Consider the following 17,843-nt stretch of genomic DNA (forward strand, 5'->3'; position numbering starts at 1 on the left):
GTGTCCAACTTGTGAGAAAGAATTGTAAGACAGGTTCTTTGATTTCACAGGACCATGCGTAGTTAAACAAGGCATACGTTTTGTATTTCTGAGAAATTCCTGCAATACACTTTCCTCAAAAAACAACGATTCTCTTCTGCAAACGCATGGACTTTCACCAAGTGTCAGAAAGCCGTACGGAGTGGTCATTTTGCTGAGATGAGGCAATGACATTGCAGCTCTGGTGGTCGGGTCTGACAAAATATGAGTCTGAAGATCATCCATGAAGCTCAAGTCGTGCTCCTCTGAGAACGGACAGCAGCGCGTGATTGCTCGGACTAACGGTGACGTGGACCGGGGTCCACTTCCGACTGCAGCCTCCTCTCTCCCGCATCCCTCGAGTCTCGCCGGGCACAGTGAGGGGATGGTGAACTCGGGAACAGTGTCAGGAGTCACCACCATGTTCCAAAGACGCAAGTGTCTGGTTGCTGCCGGTTGAATCTGCCAAATACTTGATTGGCGAGGTTTTTCTCGCTTAACAGAGGCAAACTCACGAGCTGGTAGATTTCTGCCCATTCTTTACAGCTGGCTGGCATATATAAAGTTAAAGTTTTTTTTTCTTTTTCTTTTTTTCTCGTTGAGCCAATTAATGATGGTAGTTGAGGGCATTTTCTTTGCAGTCCATTTATTTAAAGGTTGTTCAAAGCTTATTAAAGTCTAGAAGAAATCTTGCACTGCTTCACTTCTGGACAAGAGCGAGAAGAAACTCAAGTGGCAACTGAAGATAAATATACAGTCCCGACAATTAGACTCCTCCCTTTATGATAACAAAATTAAAATGAGTCGTTATCTTATAATATAGGCCTACTAGTTAAATCTCTCTCTCTCTCTCTGGCTGTAAAGTTAAAAAAAAAAAAGACTCACAGGCTGACAGCAGGGTCGAATAGAGTCGTAATAATATATAGGCTAATTGTGCCTAAGATAAAATATAAGGAAGCAAATCAGATGTACAGGTGATAAAAATATAAAAGTTCATCATTGTAATTTTGAGGGGCTTTTCCTTGCATATTTCCATCGCCTTTTTTCGCAAAACGTTATTTAGATTATTAAAACAACTAAAGTCTATTATTGAAATATTGGGACACAGGCAGTCGGCGGTGATGGATCCACTGAGGTGTGGGAACGGTCTGTCATTGTCTGTGTTTGTGAGGGACGGAAATGACCGCAACACCCGTCGTTTGTTGTGAAGCGGCGGGTAATGTGTATTAGAAAGCCTCAGATGGCTACAAAAACTTGTTCGTGGGTAAGAGGATTTTTTTTTACGTTATGAAATGTAAATACAGCAAATGTCACAAATGTAAACTGTTTCCAGGTGATATGTATTCTTTAGGGGCGCAATGCTAACTTCAGTTAGCCAATAAGCTAACATCTGAAGAAACAAACATACAGATTCACTGTTTGTGTTCTCCACAGTGAATTAGAAATAAAAACCACATATTTTACTGTATACATTGTTCTGGTATACCAGTGTTCTGGTATACCTATTTTTTATTTTATAATTTCTTGATTACACACTTTTGAAGATTAGTTGCAAGACATTAGTTTGTATCACTATTTTCTTTAACGTTACCTGTCTTTTCAGGCTCAGAGACAGATTGATCATGGGGTGGAAACGCAAGTCTTCTTCTTCTCCAGAACCACAGCCAAATCCTGCCAAAGCACCTAAGAGAGAATCTCTCAGCAGGTCTTCTTTCACTGTCAAACTGTCTCCTAGTTCCTGGAGAAGAAAGGCCTCTACCCCCACTAAGAACAAGAGCTGGACCTCAGTCCAGACGCTGTCTCCAGACAGAAATGTTCATCCATCCAGTTGCCATGAGCAGAACTTCAATGCAGGTAGTGTAGATTCAAGCAGTATTACTTGAGTGAAGTTTAGACCAGAGCCTGATATTTGGTTATTTGTGTGTGTGTGTGTGTGTGTAGGCCATGGTGAGGGTGACAGTGACAGTGTCCAGTCCTCCTCTCCAATTTCATCCCCACTCCAGTCAGAAGAGGATGCAGAGCTGGGTCTGGTCATCACTGTGGGTGAGTCAGACCATTTAGCTTTGCCATTAACCACACTTCACTTAGTTATGTTACTTTCTAACTAAGATAAACATCACTATTGAATTGAGGGGTTTTCCCAAGTCTGACTGAAGTCTCATTGCTTGTAAACCTTTAGATGAGGACAGGTGTGAAGGGGAGGAGTGGCTAAAGAAACGGAATGGAGTGAATGTAAAGAAGAGTGGAATGACTCCGGTGGAAGGAGAGATCCTTGAGAAGAATGGAGATATGGAGAAGACTTTAGAAGAGCTTGAGGAACAGGATGAGAGTGAGGAAGAGCTGAGGAAGCTGGATAGAGATTTAACACTCAAATCAAAAAAGCTCAAGCTCTCCTCTGTCAACGTTCGTAACATCATCCACGTGAGTCTGATTTCAATGAGATAGAAGTCCGTTTAAATTTTATGCATGTGTTCTTGAGACATCAAACGAATGCTGCTGTAGTAGTATTGAAACAATCTCTGTGCCTTCGAGAAAAGTGCTACCATCAAATGTATTTTGGAAATAAATTACAAACATTTTAACACATCGTTTTTTTTTTTATGTTTGACCTCAGGAGGTGGTAACCAATGAGCATGTTGTGGCCATGATGAAAGCTGCTATAAGAGACACACAAGATATGCCCATGTTTGTAAGTTCCTCCTTTATTTAACTCTCATAGTGGAAGTCTGTTTGAAAATGGTCATTTTAACTTGATTTATATTTATATTCTGTTTAATGTAGGAGCCTAAAATGACCCGATCTAAGCTTAAAGAAGTTTTTCTCTTTATGAGCAGGTTTTGAGTATTTTAAGCTCTTATATGTGAGGGTGCTGAGTACAGTATAGGTGTATTCAACAAAAACAATTGTTTTTTTTTTTTTTTTTTTTTTTTTTTTCCCAGGGGATGGGAAATTGGAACATCTCTCCAATAAAGAAGCCAAATGAGATTAAGGTATCGGGTGGTTGTGATGTATCACCTGAGAGAGATTGTGTTTGTTTTTCGATTGATGTTCACTGCTCATTGGTAAATGGGAATCTCTCCTTAGCCACCCCAGTTTGTGGACATTCCCCTGCAAGAAGAGGAGGACTCCTCTGATGAAGAGTATTGTCCTGATGAAGACGAAGAAGATGAAACAGCTGAGGAGGTGCATAACATATAATATCATACTTAATAAAAAAATAAAAAAACGCACAACTGTTTTCACAAAAAGCAGCATAAATGTTTTCAACACTGATAATAATAAAGAATTGTGTGTCACTGAAGACTGGAGTAATGGCTGCTGAAAACCACAGGAATAAATTACATTTTAAAATATATTTAATTAAAAAAGTCACATTAGTACATTTTTACAAGATTACCAGTTCTGCAGTAACAGCCTTTTGACTGATTTATAAAAGAACATGTTTGAATTTTCTCTCAGACTTTTTTGGAGAGTGATGTGGAGAGCACGGCCTCCTCACCACGTGGCAGCCGACGTTCATCCTCTCATACACCTCCCCAATGTGATGATGCCAGCAACAGCCCTAGACTGGTACTTTACACAGTATTACAATCACGTACACACTTATATTTAATTCTTTCTGCACAGTGTTCAAGGTTTAAGTCTCTTTTGTCTCTCTTTCCTTCTCCTCCATCCCTGTCACAGAAGCCCAAGCTCTCCAGGCACTTGAGAGTTGAAGCAGTGCCTATGGGTCCCCCTGCCCCACCTCCTCAATCCAGTGGCCCCTCACGGTCCCTTAGGGCACCAGACCCCTTCATTGAGAAACTACATGCTGTGGATAAAGAACTTGAACTCAGTCCTCTCTGCATGGAGCCTTACCAGGTACAGAATCACATACTCACAAAAAATCTCTCTGCCTAGTATATATGGTTTTCTCTCTAAAATCAATCTGTCTGTCTGCCAAAGACTTTGAGCAATGGTGGTGGAGGGGAGTCTAATGACAGTCTGGTAGCTTGTCGTACTCGGTCAAAACGTCCGCTGAGGGATGTCCCTCTGGATCAGCTGGAGGCAGAGCTCTGTGCGCCGGACATCACGCCAGATATGTACGATAACGTCTCAACACCAGAGGACCGTGAATGGACACAATGGCTGCAGGGACTCATGACCTCTAACCTGGACAATGAAGGTCAGCAGGTGTAGTGTCTACTGCACAAGAAGTTAAAAAAAAAAAAAAAAAAAAAAAAAAAAAATATATATATATATATATATATATATATAAAATTTTTTTAAAATATATATATATAAATATATATATATATATAAAATTTTTTTAAAATTCTGTATGTATGTATAATTACTAAGTTAATTAATTATAATTAATTTATTATAATTAAAGTAATTATAAGGTTCTTAGAAGTTGCAAGAAGAAACTACTCCTAAAACTATTTTAAACATTACCCAAAATAATAAATATTTAGCAAGGATGCATTAAAAGTGAAAGTAAAAAAAAATGCTAAATTGCACAAACATTTTAAATTATTGATATTCCTTTGAACATTCTATTCATCAAAGAATCCTGAAAAAATGTATCTCAGTTTTCAACCTGTTCAACTGGTTTCAACATTGATAATAATAAGATATGGTTCTTGTGCACCAAATCAGAATTTTAAGATAATTTCTGAAAGATCATGTGAACCTAGGACTGGAGTAATGGCTTCTTGAAAATTCAGCTTGATCATAGGAAGATCATAGGAATAAATAGCTCTTTAAAATGTTAAAATGGAAAACAGTTGTTTTAAATTGTAATAATATTTAACATATTACTATTTTTTTTTACTGTATTTTTGATCACATAAGTGCAACCTTTGTGATCATAAAATGCGTCTTTCCCCTAACATTTGAATGGTAGTGTATATAATATTAATATTTGACACCTCTCATTCTTGTTTACTGGCCTGGGCTGAACCAATGAAACCTCCAAGTGCGATTGTGTCCTTTAAACAAATCACTATCATGCCTGTTGTACTCAGGCAGATGCTGTCAAAGCACTTTTCTTAAATGCCTTAATGGCTTCCTCTGAGTGTGAGTCTAGTTTAATGTGTGTGTATGTCAGTGGTTAAGTACTACCTCTGTTTTTTCCACTCACGTTTTTCTTCCCCTGACCTTTTCCCCAGTTTCCTCTCAGCATCACTGCTCTATGTGTGTGTTCTCACACATGAAAGGTGCAGTTCTTCTTACAATTCCCTCTCTGTATTTCAGAAGAGGCCGATGAAGATGATGACCCTGAATATAACTTCCTGGATGATTTAGATGAGCCAGATTTGGAGGATTATCGAAATGATCGTGCTGTTCGTATCACAAGTGAGTTTTTCTACAGGTTGTAGATTGGATAAACCAATCAGTTTGAAGTATCTGCTTTTAGTAATGATTTCATCTCTCTTTTGCAGAGAAGGAAGTCAATGAGCTCATGGAAGAGCTGTTTGAGACAGTAAGAGGACTTAACTCTAACAGGAACAAACTAAGTCCAGTCACTCCTTTCTCATTTTCCCTTCTGTTTTATAGTTCCATGATGAGTTGGCTGCCAATGAACAAGATGAGGAGGGTCATGAAGAAGATGAGGAACGTGACGAGGAGGCCAATGACGCACCACAATTCAATGTCCCTCAAGCCATTAGGTAACACACACACACACCCACCCACACCCTAGGATTTTGCCCATTTCTATGGACATTCTGTCCTTATTTAGACTTCCAAATGTTTTATTATATATTTAAATAGGTTTTATTTTTATAATTAATTTTATATTGTTTTTCAATTTCATATAACTTTAAACTACTAATTTGTGAGTGTATAACATTTTACATTTATTGTTTGAAATATAATTGACAATTAAATTGTATATTTCTTAGTATTATTAATATATTGTTAATATGATCATATTATACACTATATATATACTTTTATATTTTCTTATATATATATATATATATATATATATATATATATATATATATATATATATATATATATATATGTATGTATATGTATGTATATGTATATGTATGTATATGTATATATATGTATATACACACACACATACACACATATATATATATACATATATATATATATATATATATATATATATATATATATATATATATATATACATACATACATATACATACATACACATACATACATATATATATGTGTATGTATATGTATGTATGTATATATATATATATATATATATATATATATATGTGTGTATGTGTGTGTGTGTGACAAATTATATATATATATATATATATATATTATATAAATATATATATAGTATATTTTACCATATACAAGATACAAAGTAAAAAGAAATATTAATACACTCTGAAGATGAATCCTCCCTTTGGGACAGAGCAGCAAAGGAATGCTGTGTCTGTTTGGGTAGGGAGGCAGAAAAATGCTCTAATGTGTCCAGTTGTTTTATAGACCCAGGACATAGAATGGACACTGCAGAGCTACATGTACACACTCACTATAGACTGAACACACACACCCTCCCCCCACTGCTGAGTACTGTACAGGTGCGGGTGTGTACGTCACCGTGGACGTGCTGAAAAGATTTCACCATGTGCCTCTGCTAAGTGCAGAATCCAGGCACAGAGGCTTTAAATAGAGCTCATTTACTGGAAAACATAACGGCTAAATGCATGTACGCACACACACACACAAACAAACCTCTGACACAGACTAAAAGGGCATGCCTTAAACTTTATGCCCCTTTTTCTGATGTTATGATCATCAACAATACCTGTCTGAGCCCTTATTTATAACTCGTCACATCAGGCTTGTCATCTCTGGGTTCTTTGAGTATGTATGTGATAAACATTGTTACGGATGTAGCACAGTGTCAATCAGCACACAACTGTCATGAGATGGACGTGTCACACACTGTTGCAGCTTATTATTTACCCTGAGAAGGGGTCATTAGAGCTTGTAGTGTGTGTGTGTGTGTGTGATCCATGTGCGTCACTGGGTTCTGTGTGCAGACAGAGATGTGTTTTTTTTTTTATGTTAACGAGGTACATTGACGTCTGTGCTGTCTTTTCCACACTGAGAGGGAGTGTGTGCACAGTGTCCCTGTAATGCTCATTCACTAGGGTACAGAGAGTGTAAGAGACTTGGCCTGTTTAATTTGCTAGTCATATTTAATGATTGACGTAACAATGATTTGATTTTTAATTAATGTCAGCATATATGTAGAGGAAAATATATGAATCAATGAGTCATAATTATGTTGTCTGTTGATAATTTTACTATTATGCAATCAATATATATGCAGCTGTCAAATTACTCGCATTTAGGCTTGGCTCCATTTTTCTATGGAATGCACACTTTTCATGATTCTGTAATTCTAACTCTTAAAAATAAAATGAACTCCCACTTCATTCTTCTCATGGAAATGCTTCATTATATGGAATTAAAATGGATTGTGATTTATTTTTTTGTTTTTATATTTTTGTTATTAATATTTTAGCTCTGGTACTACAAAGGTAGGCTGAATGGAAAAATTGAGGAAAGAGCATGTACAATTCAATAGCTAATATCCAGTTACAGCTGATAAAGTAAATTAGAAAATATTATATATTGCCCATTATAAGTTACTGATATATTATACATCCCTATTTAAGAATACTATTTCAAAATAATTGAAATTTTATGTTTCATCAGAATGCCAGTTCAACAGATTTTCTTTGCAGTAATTACATATCAATGCACTTCTTATGCACATATAAAAACATCCCATTCACTGTGTTTCTATTTGTCATCAGGTTTGAGGAGCCGCTGGCTCACATGTTGACAGCATGTAGGCGGACAGTCAGAGGGCAGCTGGACGCTTTGCAGCAGCGACGGGAGAACCAGGTTCGGACCACCCAGCATGCATCTGGGTCAGGCATGATTCTTGTGCAGCCCAGCTGTCCTCTGGTAGTCACGTCTCCTCAGAGAATACAACTGCAGCAGCAAATTCAGCAAGTAAGAGAGTTTTAAACACCGCCATGCACAATAAACATGTTAATTTACTTAATTTACCTTGGTCACAAGGATCTAGTCTTTTGCCCAAAGAATGTTGCTTTAGGTGTGATTTGTGCTCTTGTGTAATCTTGATATGATTTAATTTTGTCAGGAACTTTTTTTTTTGTTGTCTTTTTTCCCTCCTCTGCAGCATGTCCAGTTACTGACACAGGTCAATATGCTCTGCAACCCAGTGGAGGCACTACAGAGTGAAGCTCAAACCACCAAACATTTCCTGGTAAGAAAATTATGGATTAAACACACCAGTGTCTTGTTTTTAGAAACTTTAAGGAACAAGAAAGAATACTGAACATGGTTTAAAAGTGACCAGCGGAAAGAAAATTTTGTGTTGCTTGAGGTTCTTGTTTTTTTTTTTATCATCTTTACTGAAAGTCAAAAAGCAGTACAAATATAACAAGTACAAACGCATTTTATTTCTTCTCTGTGATTATTAAAATCCTTAGTTTTCCCCTTTATTACATTTAAGAGATTGTTATTTCCAAGATGTTATGATTTACATAAAAACATTTGTATACAATGTGATATTATAAAGCAGTTTTTGCTTTGACACAGGACTTTAGAAGGAAAACAAAAAAGCTTTAAGCCACGTTCAACATGTCACTTTTTTTATTATATTATTATCAGTGATATTATATGCATTTCAATTGTTTTAAAATTAATTTGTCTAATTTTTATATATTATATAATTAGATTTTATTATATCAAAATTAAATTAGACTATTTTCTCAAAAGTTGTTGAGAGTTTGCTTAACAAGTTGTTGTAATTGTACCTTTGTTTCCTGTCCTTTGTCGACAGGGGGAGTTGCTGTCATTTGCAGAGCGGGCAGAGGAGGATCGGTCGATGGTTAATCCGGGTTTTAGAAGCATGTTTAGGGTGTGTAACTTGCAGTCCTCCCTCAACTTGTTGGAAGAGATAAAGCAATGTCCCTCTCCTCTGTATCTTCCTCCCAAACCCATTCGCCCAAACTCAGGTTAGGCATCTCCTGTCAATTTCATATGACCCAATTAATCAAATCAGTCACCCATGTGTAGATGTGTATATATGATGGCAGTATGTTTTCTTTGTTTCTGTAGCTCGTTCGTACCCATTGCTCCCTGCTGGTCTTGCATGGTTGTTCGCCACACGCTCTGTGTTTCTGTACCCAGAACTTCTACCACACTGTAGGCTGGATCCAGTCCTGCATCCCCCACGCAGCAAACATTATTACACCAAAGGAGAAGACTGGTACAAATGGCTTTGACTCAATTACAGGAGTACATTTTTAATGTTTTAATATACTGTATAAATAATTGGATTGTTTATATATAGTATATCATCTAGTGTCTCATATATTTAACTTTTTAAAAACGTGTACAATAAAAGTCCCCATTAATGTGGAAAGTTTTGGGGAAAAAAATTATACGTTCTCTAAACTTTGCACATCTCCCATGCTTTTTCTACAATAGAGAAAACATATTTCAGTATCAAAGGTGGAAAAATTTTTTAGAGAGATTTTTTTGATGTCTGGGAATAAGTACTTTGTCATGAGAAGTTAGAATTCACCTTTTGCTTGCAAATGTCACAGCAATAACACTGGAATTGGTCAGTGAAGGAAGAAATGTTAATATAGGCTTTTTGCTGAGTCTTGTTTCAAAACAAGCACTTTGTGGAGTTTGGACAACTGACACCACCTAGCAAACACTTGGCGAAGCAGTGAGCCATACTTTCACCCAGTTTACCCTCTGCCTCTCTCTCATCTCCTGCTCTCACCTCTCCACAGTCTCTTAGTCTTGGGGTTAAAGCACTTCGCTCAGACAGAGTTCCCATATCACCTGATGAGCCGCTATCTGATCCGGCCCAAGCGTCAGGAGCAGCTGCGTGTGCGTGTGAAAGACATGGTGGCCCCCAGAGCCCCGCACAACATCATCAGGGTGATCTATCTGTTCATCTACCCATCTTTATATACACTAGAATATGAATTGAGCCCTGATTGGTGGTGGACATTTGCTCCATGGTTTCCCCAGTTTCTGTAAATTATCTATGATTTCAACACCCTCTGAAACCACAAATCAAAATAATAATACTTAATCATGATTGGAGGTTAAAAATGAATGACAATGTAATGTTATTTTTCGTAGTTTTACTGCCAGCATCGTGTGGTTCCTACTTTGCCAGTGATGTGCAGACCTGTGGTGCCTGGAGAGGAGCGCCCTCCTGTGGAGAGAGAGCAAGAAGTCATGCCCAACTGGCTGAAGGTATCACAACTTCCTAGACCAGTGGTCCTCAACCTACAAGGCCCCTAGGTGGACCTTCAAAGACAATATTTGAAGGCTGACGTGTACCGCTGGTACTTGTTGTAATAAAAATAAGCTGAACAATTGTACATTATTTATGTTCTTTTTTTAGCATTAACATTGTTAAAATAACAAAATTCAAATTAAGACTTATTGGGCCCATCTGAATGTGGTTAAGAATCACTGCCCTAGACTCTTTTACTAAAACCGTTATAAAACATTTCTATCTGTCTGATTTTAAGTACATTCCCGATGGTTTCAAATTTCTTTACAGAAAAGCTTGCCATACATCCATAGGACTGTTTGTCAGGGCAGTTTAAAGGTGACCTCCACCACCAAATCTCCTACCCTTGTCTTCCCAAAAGGCACACGCTATCCACAGTTCCTTCCTAAAGGCATCACTCTGCGTCTGCACCCTTCACAGAGACCAATTCGCCCTTCACAGCCCAAATCTCGGCCTCTACGTGGTTTCGCCCGTCCTACTCTCGCACCACTGGCTAAAGCGCCTCCATGTCCTACAAGTTCAGGAAATGTTTTGACCAACGTCTCCACACCACTCCCAGCACATGGTGTAATATTATTAACCCAAGCACCTAGCACTCCTATAAATGGGGTGTTTCCATTGGTTCAGCCCACTTTGACCCCTGCCCATGGGACTGTCCCACTGAGCACCTCTTGTCCTGTTAACTTCCAGTATGTTACTCCAGAATTGGGGGTTGGTAATCCAGCACACCCTCCTGCAAATTTGCCCCCTACTGCAGTCCAGAGACCCCCAAGTGACATCCCTCTACTTAGTACTGGGACAGTCAAGATGTGTGGCATGCAGCAGATGTCCAGTAAACAAAATAAACGGACCGTGCCTAGAAAACTTGCTCCCTTGAGACCAGCCCACCAGCTGCCTCAGCTCTTGCCCCTGTCCTCTGATAATATGGGAAACATAAGCAACCCTGCTGTATTTATAGATCAGCCAATATCCTTGAATGTCACACAGAATTTTCCATTAGATAACGTCATTGTTATCAAAGCCCATGAAAATGCCACCACACACAGACTGGTCACATCTCCCTCTCAGGATGTTGTCATACAGTTAGTCCCTGAGACGCTTGCTTTGGAAAATGCCTCAAATCCCTACATTGGAATGACAACACAGAGATCCAAATGTGACTCTTTGCAAACAATGAAGGACATCACTCCCATACAGCATAGTGTGGAAAATGGTCAAATGAATGTCTTCTCTCCTCTGACAGCAGCACCAGCAGCAGACAGTTCTCAGTTTGTGCTGGTTCAAACTGTTTCATCTGCAGGTGTTCCTCAGTTTGTTCTTCTTCCCAAAGACTCCATCGTTCTGAACCAACCTGCTCCACTTCCTGCTAAAGGTGCACCAGGAAGTGTATCCCAGCAAACTAACTGTTCTGACATTCCTACCAGCTCCATAGTCCTAAATGACAAAGGTAGGACTAAGGTGCCTGTAAACACCACAACACCAGCCACATCATTGCCAATTAGAGAAGATGCTGAGGAAAGAAAGGAAGAGGTTGAGGAAATGGTTGGCGACAGATGGGAAGAGGAAATGGCAGGTGCTTTGTTTGGTAGTCCTCTCCTGGCACTCTCTGAGTCCTCCTGCAGCCCTGACTCCAGTTTGACCAGCACGGACAGTGGTGCTGAAGCTTCCGCGAGGGTGGAGACGGATACTGTAGAGTGTCCTCCTATCCAATCCGCCTCTGGCAGACAGGAAACACCAGGAGTGCACAAACATAGCACTGGAGATGGGAAGGAGCAACAGTCTAGCAGGGGAGAGAAACAAAACAGTGGGAACGAGGAGGGACGGGGCGAGGAGAGGGAAAGTGGGGGAAATGGAGAACGTGATGAAGATGAAGCAGAGAAGAACAGTGATGGAGAAGGTGACAGGAAAACAGATGGGGATGGAAGTGGCAACAAAGAAAGGGAAGAGAAGGATGGAGATGGAGAGAAGGATGAAGAAGAGGAGGATTTTGATGATCTCGCACAGGATGAAGAGGAAGTGATGTCATCAGCATCAGAGGAATCTGTTTTGTCTGTTCCAGAGCTTCAGGTTTGTCTAAATAAATTTAAACTAAATTACTAAAATCAGTCATTTTAAATTCTACAAGTGAATTTAGGCATCACAACATTAGAATATGCAGGATCATAATACATATTCATTTTGAGATTTGAGAGATTGCATTTAAAAATGTTATAAATTTTTAGTGTTTTCAAAGATTACAGATATCTAAAAAAAAAAAAAAAAAATTATATAACACATACCAATAAATTGATCTATAACTGATTTGGTACTGATATATCATGCATTCCTAAATAAGTATTATGCTTAATAGCTTGAGTCATTGTATTCCATTTCTTTCTAGAGTTTTATTCATTTGTTTAATCTGTGTTCCCTTGGTAGGAGACAATGCAGAAGTTGACCTGGTTGGCATCAGAGAGGATGTTGTGCAGAGAGGTAGACTCTGAGGACGATAATTCTCCCATGTCCCCAACATCCCCCACCTCACCAAACTCCCAAAACTCCCCTGCATCCCAGAATTCACTGGTGGAGAACTCCGAGGATGAGGATGATGGCGCGATGAAGGGTGATGAGATGGAAGCAGGGGAGGGAGAAGGTGGAAAGCTTCCTGAGGGAGAAGCATTGCCCAGCGATGACCCTCCACAGATCAGCGGGAGAAGAGGGGGACGTGGAAGAGGTCAGCCCAACTTTTGATTGTTGTTTTCAGGCATGTCAGTTGAATTGAACCCTGGCTGGTTAATTTTTCAGTATGAATTGTTCAGTTGATTCAGTTTATTTACTCTTACAGGCCGTGGTCGCCCACCCTCACATAGTCTGAAGCCTGGTCGACGTCAAGAACGAGGACGTAAAGATGCCTCAAAGCTGCTTCTGTTATACGATGACCACATCTTGGACAACGATCCAATGAGAGAGAGCAAAGATTTGGCTTTTGCCCAAGCGTATCTCAGCCGGGTCAGACCACTTGGATATTTGACTCACTAGTATCACCTTTATATCAATTAGAGAAACACTAATTGTTTCTGTAATTAGTGAAAAGTGTTTCACTAATTGTGCCCCTCTCATATTCCTTCCATTTCTTTTGCTGTTGTAGGTGCGTGAGGCCTTGCAAAACATTCCTGGTAAGATGGAGGCGTTTTTAGGGCTGCTTTATGAGTTTGACCAGGTGGGGGAGAGTCGCAGTGTTGTAGAGTTGTTCTCCCAGCTGAAGCTTCTGCTTAAAGACTGGCCTGAGCTCCTCAAAGACTTTGCTGCTTTTCTTTTGCCTGAGCAAGCTCTGGAGTGTGGACTGGTAAATACAATCATTTTATAGACAGAAAAGTGAATTGTTCAAATAAGTGATTTAAGTAATGTAATCACTAAAACAGAAAACAACTGTTTCTATATATTCCTTCTCCCATCCACAGTTTGAAGAGCAGCAAGCCTTTGAGAGGAGTCGTCGATTCCTGCGTCAGCTGGAGATCAGTTTTGGGGAGAATCCGTCTCATTACCAGAAGATAGTGAGAGCACTGCAGAGTGGAAGTCATCTCAGTCCTTCTGGGATTGAAGAGGTATGTATAGATGTATTTGTGAATAAAATGAATATAGAGAGATATACTACCATTCAGAATTACACTTATTCATTTAGAAGAAATAAATCAGCAAGGATGCATTCATTTAATTAAAAAACACTAAAGATTACAAAGGATTTCTGTTTCTAATAAATGCTGGACTTTTTAAATGTACTATTCATCACAGATTCTAAACAAAAAAGTATCATGGTTTCCACATAAATATTAAGCAGTGCTATTCAAGTGAGATTATATGAAGAAATGTTTCTTGAGCACCAAATCAGCATATTAGAATGATTTCTGAAGTATCATGTGACACTGAAGACTAATGTAATTGCTGCTGAAAATTCAGCTTTTCCTTCACAGGAATAAATTGCATTTTAAAATATTTTCAAATAGAAAACAGTTGTTTTAAATTGTAATATTTTGCAATTTTACAGTTTTTACTTTTCACTGTATTTTTTGACTAAATAAATGCAGCCTTGGTGAGCATAAGAGTAACATTAAAAAAATCATATAAAGTCAAGTCAAGTCATCTTTATTTATATAGCGCTTTAAAACCAAAAAGATTGCGTCAAACCAACTGAACAACATTAATTAGGAAAACAGTGTGTCAATAATGCAAAATGACAGTTAAAGGCAGTTCATAATTGAATTCAGTGATGTCATCATGCAGCTCAGTTCAGTTTAAATAGTATCTGTGCAATAATTTGCAATCAAGTCAACGATATCGCTGTAAACCCAAACATTACATCAAAATGTGCATGAAATAGCATTACTTGATACTATTCACTCGTTTGTCTGTAGCTTCACAGCAAGGACCTAATAAAACTCTTTTTGACTGTTTATTGTTTTTGTTTTCCTAAATCCCATTATTTCTGCTTTTGTAACTCAGTTCAAAGCACAGATGGCCACCCTTCTTAAGGGCCACACGCACCTACAGGGAGAATTTTGGATGTTTTTTAACGAGATGCGTCCAACCCCAGCACGTCCTGGCCAATTTGAGGAGGCAGTTTGTCCGGAGGACGTGGGCACTGGGACAGATGGAGAGGCAGGGATGAGTGTGGGCTCTAGAGTTGGTGTATTGGGAGGATTTGAGGAAGTAACTCTGCCTGATCTAGAGGAGGATGAAGAGTCCCACAAGATTCGACAGATCAGGAGCAGGAGGAGGAAAGAAATGCGCACGCATGGCAGCTACAAGGTATCTTCTTTTGGCTCATCCCAGTGAATTCACAATTATTTTCCCCCCATTCTTGTGTAGTTGTTATTCACATTTTTTTCTTCAGGACTGTGATTGGCCTGAGAAAGATTGCTCATGTCCTTGTCATGGCTCCAGCCATGATGCCAAACATCGCAGGCATAAGAGAAAGGGATGCTTGCATTGTCATAGCAACAAGGTGCTTGCTGTGTTTTTGTCACTTTGGCATAACTTATGTTTTAAGGCGATGTGTCCTTAAATTTTTTTTTTTTTTTTTTTTTGTCATCATCAGGTCACTAATGGCTCTAAGGTACTGAAGAGTCACGATTCTGCATTTCCGTCTGCCGATGCACAGTCTGACAGGGGAGGGGAAGAAAAGGAAGAGGAAAGAGGACAAGGGGAGGATGGAGAGGCAGAGAAAGAGGTTAAAGATGAGACTGGCAGTGGACCAAACAGTTCACATCATGGTAAAGCCTAATTTCTTTCGTTCTTGTTACTTTTAGTTAGATTTGTAATGTTTACAATCAGCATCTACTGGCATTCTTACAGAGTTCCTAAAGTTTTTTTTTTTTTTCTGGAATATTTTTTTTTTTCAAAGTAATTAAATCTTTTATTCAGCAAAGATGCATTAAAGGGATGGTTCACCCTCATGTCGTTCTAAACCCATAAGACCTTTGTTCATCTTCGGAGCACAAATTATTAATCATTTTGATGAAATCCGAGAGCTCTCTGACCCTCCCAAAGACAGCAAGGGTTTTAACACGATCAAGGTCCAGAAACGTAGCAAGGACATCAGTAAAATAATCATTTTAGCACTTTCTCTTCATTAAAGAATCCTGAAAAAATGTATCAAGCTTTCCACAAAAATAAGCAGCACAACTGTTTTCAACATTGATAATAAGAAATGTTTCTAGAGCACCAAATCTGTAATTAGAGTGACACTGATGACTGAAATAATAGCTGCTGAAAACTCAGCATTACCATTACAGAAATTAATTTACATTTTAAAATATGTTTAAAATAAAAAACAGTTCTTTAAAATTGTAATATTTCACAATATTGTTTTTGCTGTAAAAAAAGAAAAAAATAATGTAATATATTTATGTAATGTTGTGTAATATTTTTTGTTTTGAAATGTAGGTATCAGTGTAGATATTCAGTATCATATCTACAGTGTACTGACGGTTTACTGGAAACGACAAAGATTAAAAAATATATTTTCCTGATTTGCAGATGGTGATGGGCCATTATGGGAGGAAGGAGAGAGACCCCCTTCCCCCATCCCACAAGAGCAGAAGATACAGAACAAAGACGAAGACAACAAAAAAAACGAAGAGAAGAGGCATCATACGACCACACAGAAGCACAGTAGGGATGTAGAAGAGTCATCTGAATCAGGAGAGAGAGATGCCACTCAGCAGAGCACACTGAGCCCAGCCTTAGACACACCTGTGTGTGCCAAAAACATCTCCCTCACTCCCACTGGAGAGAGGGTCATTCTCTGGACCAGGTGAGCACAGCCACAGATCGTGATGGGTTTTTGAGCATCATCTGATGGTGCTTGTGTTTTACATGGCCCTCTCTTATCATCTGGTTCATAGGGAGGCCGATCGAGTGATCCTTACTGCCTGTCAGCAGCAAGGAGCCAATCAGTGCACCTTTCAGGCTGTGTCACAGCAGCTCGGCAACAAAACAGCCAGTGAGGTACCACAATTATAAAGCTACAGGTCTCTTTTTCTTTACTGCTTTCCTTTCTTTGCCTTTTTTAACAACAGTGTCTCTGCAGGTTTCAAGGAGGTTTCGGGACCTGATGTGTCTGTTCCATACATCAGCGTGTCAGGCCAGCTCAGAGGACGAGGCGGCTGAGCAGCAGTCTGCCACTGATGAGGAACAGGAGTGAGCTCTGCAGACTTTTCTCCATCCATATGAACTGTTGATTGTGCATTAAAACACAAATGCAGTTCTTCTAGTTGGAGAACCTGCCAAAGATGTATTTTAAGTAGGGTGACAAAGGTTCGGAGGTCTCTCTGTAACATATGAAGTATAAATCCACTAAATATGAAGGTGTTATCAAACAAATGCTAAACACACAAGTCCAACATACACTGTTATACCCGGAGAATTGTAGCGCAAAAGTGGCTCAGGTTCTGACAGGGCCTGATTATTGAATTACCATTGGTGGGCACGTTTTATAGCACTTTATTGAGCACAAAGTGAAATATTTGATTAGTCAAACAATGCAGGGGAAAAAAACCCTTTTCATTGTAAAGCACTAACCAGCAGATTCACACCAACATTGTTTCTAACAGATTCATTGTAAATTCTGTGAAAATATGAACATATGGGGGGCATGTACAGTATTTTTATATCAGTGATTTTGTTTTTATTTTGCTTCAGATGTTTTGTGAATGATGCACAAGTTGTTGGTAATCTGGGGAGACAAATAATAAAATTACTATTTATACTGAGTTTTGTGCAAAACAATATTACAAAAATGGTTCTGTGTTTATATATATGTATGCACATTTTACATATACAATATACTTGTTCACTGATCGTTTTTTATTAAAAAACTCAAATCTATTATGGGTCTGTTTTAATCTATTACATCCGATTATCTGTATAATTATTTTAAAAATGCATATTTTTGTATGTATGTGTGTGTGTGTGTGTGTGTGTGTGAGAGAAATAA

At 38.6% G+C, this 17,843-nt stretch overlaps 1 protein-coding gene across 1 annotated transcript; it reads left to right on the plus strand.

Annotated features, from left to right (window-relative positions):
- Positions 1 to 1,088: 1,088 nt before the first annotated feature.
- On the plus strand, positions 1,089 to 17,734 carry LOC109093220 (GON-4-like protein). The gene is made up of 31 exons (XM_042741140.1): positions 1,089 to 1,282; positions 1,622 to 1,872; positions 1,960 to 2,061; positions 2,198 to 2,439; positions 2,633 to 2,707; positions 2,800 to 2,832; positions 2,958 to 3,008; positions 3,103 to 3,201; positions 3,478 to 3,588; positions 3,703 to 3,879; positions 3,964 to 4,183; positions 5,257 to 5,358; positions 5,445 to 5,485; positions 5,560 to 5,672; positions 7,830 to 8,031; positions 8,222 to 8,308; positions 8,888 to 9,062; positions 9,166 to 9,316; positions 9,852 to 10,002; positions 10,210 to 10,326; positions 10,640 to 12,436; positions 12,788 to 13,082; positions 13,194 to 13,357; positions 13,497 to 13,694; positions 13,810 to 13,953; positions 14,849 to 15,154; positions 15,240 to 15,350; positions 15,444 to 15,618; positions 16,385 to 16,661; positions 16,753 to 16,855; positions 16,938 to 17,734. The coding sequence occupies exons 2-31, from the start codon at positions 1,641 to 1,643 to the stop codon at positions 17,049 to 17,051; spliced, it is 6,165 nt and encodes a 2,054-aa protein (XP_042597074.1). The 5' UTR covers positions 1,089 to 1,282; positions 1,622 to 1,640; the 3' UTR covers positions 17,052 to 17,734.
- The last annotated feature ends 109 nt before the right edge of the window (positions 17,735 to 17,843 follow it).

The sequence above is a fragment of the Cyprinus carpio genome, chromosome B16 (genome assembly GCF_018340385.1).
Source record: "Cyprinus carpio isolate SPL01 chromosome B16, ASM1834038v1, whole genome shotgun sequence".
NCBI classification, from domain to species: domain Eukaryota; kingdom Metazoa; phylum Chordata; class Actinopteri; order Cypriniformes; family Cyprinidae; genus Cyprinus; species Cyprinus carpio.

Excerpts from the sequence above, each read along its gene's own strand:
- LOC109093220 (XM_042741140.1), top strand. The coding sequence starts at position 1,641 with ATGGGGTGGAAACGCAAGTCTTCTTCTTCTCCAGAACCACAGCCAAAT. Across the intron at positions 2,062-2,197 it reads GGGTCTGGTCATCACTGTGG|ATGAGGACAGGTGTGAAGGG; the intron begins GTGAGTCAGACC and ends GTAAACCTTTAG. Across the intron at positions 2,833-2,957 it reads CCCGATCTAAGCTTAAAGAA|GGGATGGGAAATTGGAACAT; the intron begins GTTTTTCTCTTT and ends TTTTTTTCCCAG.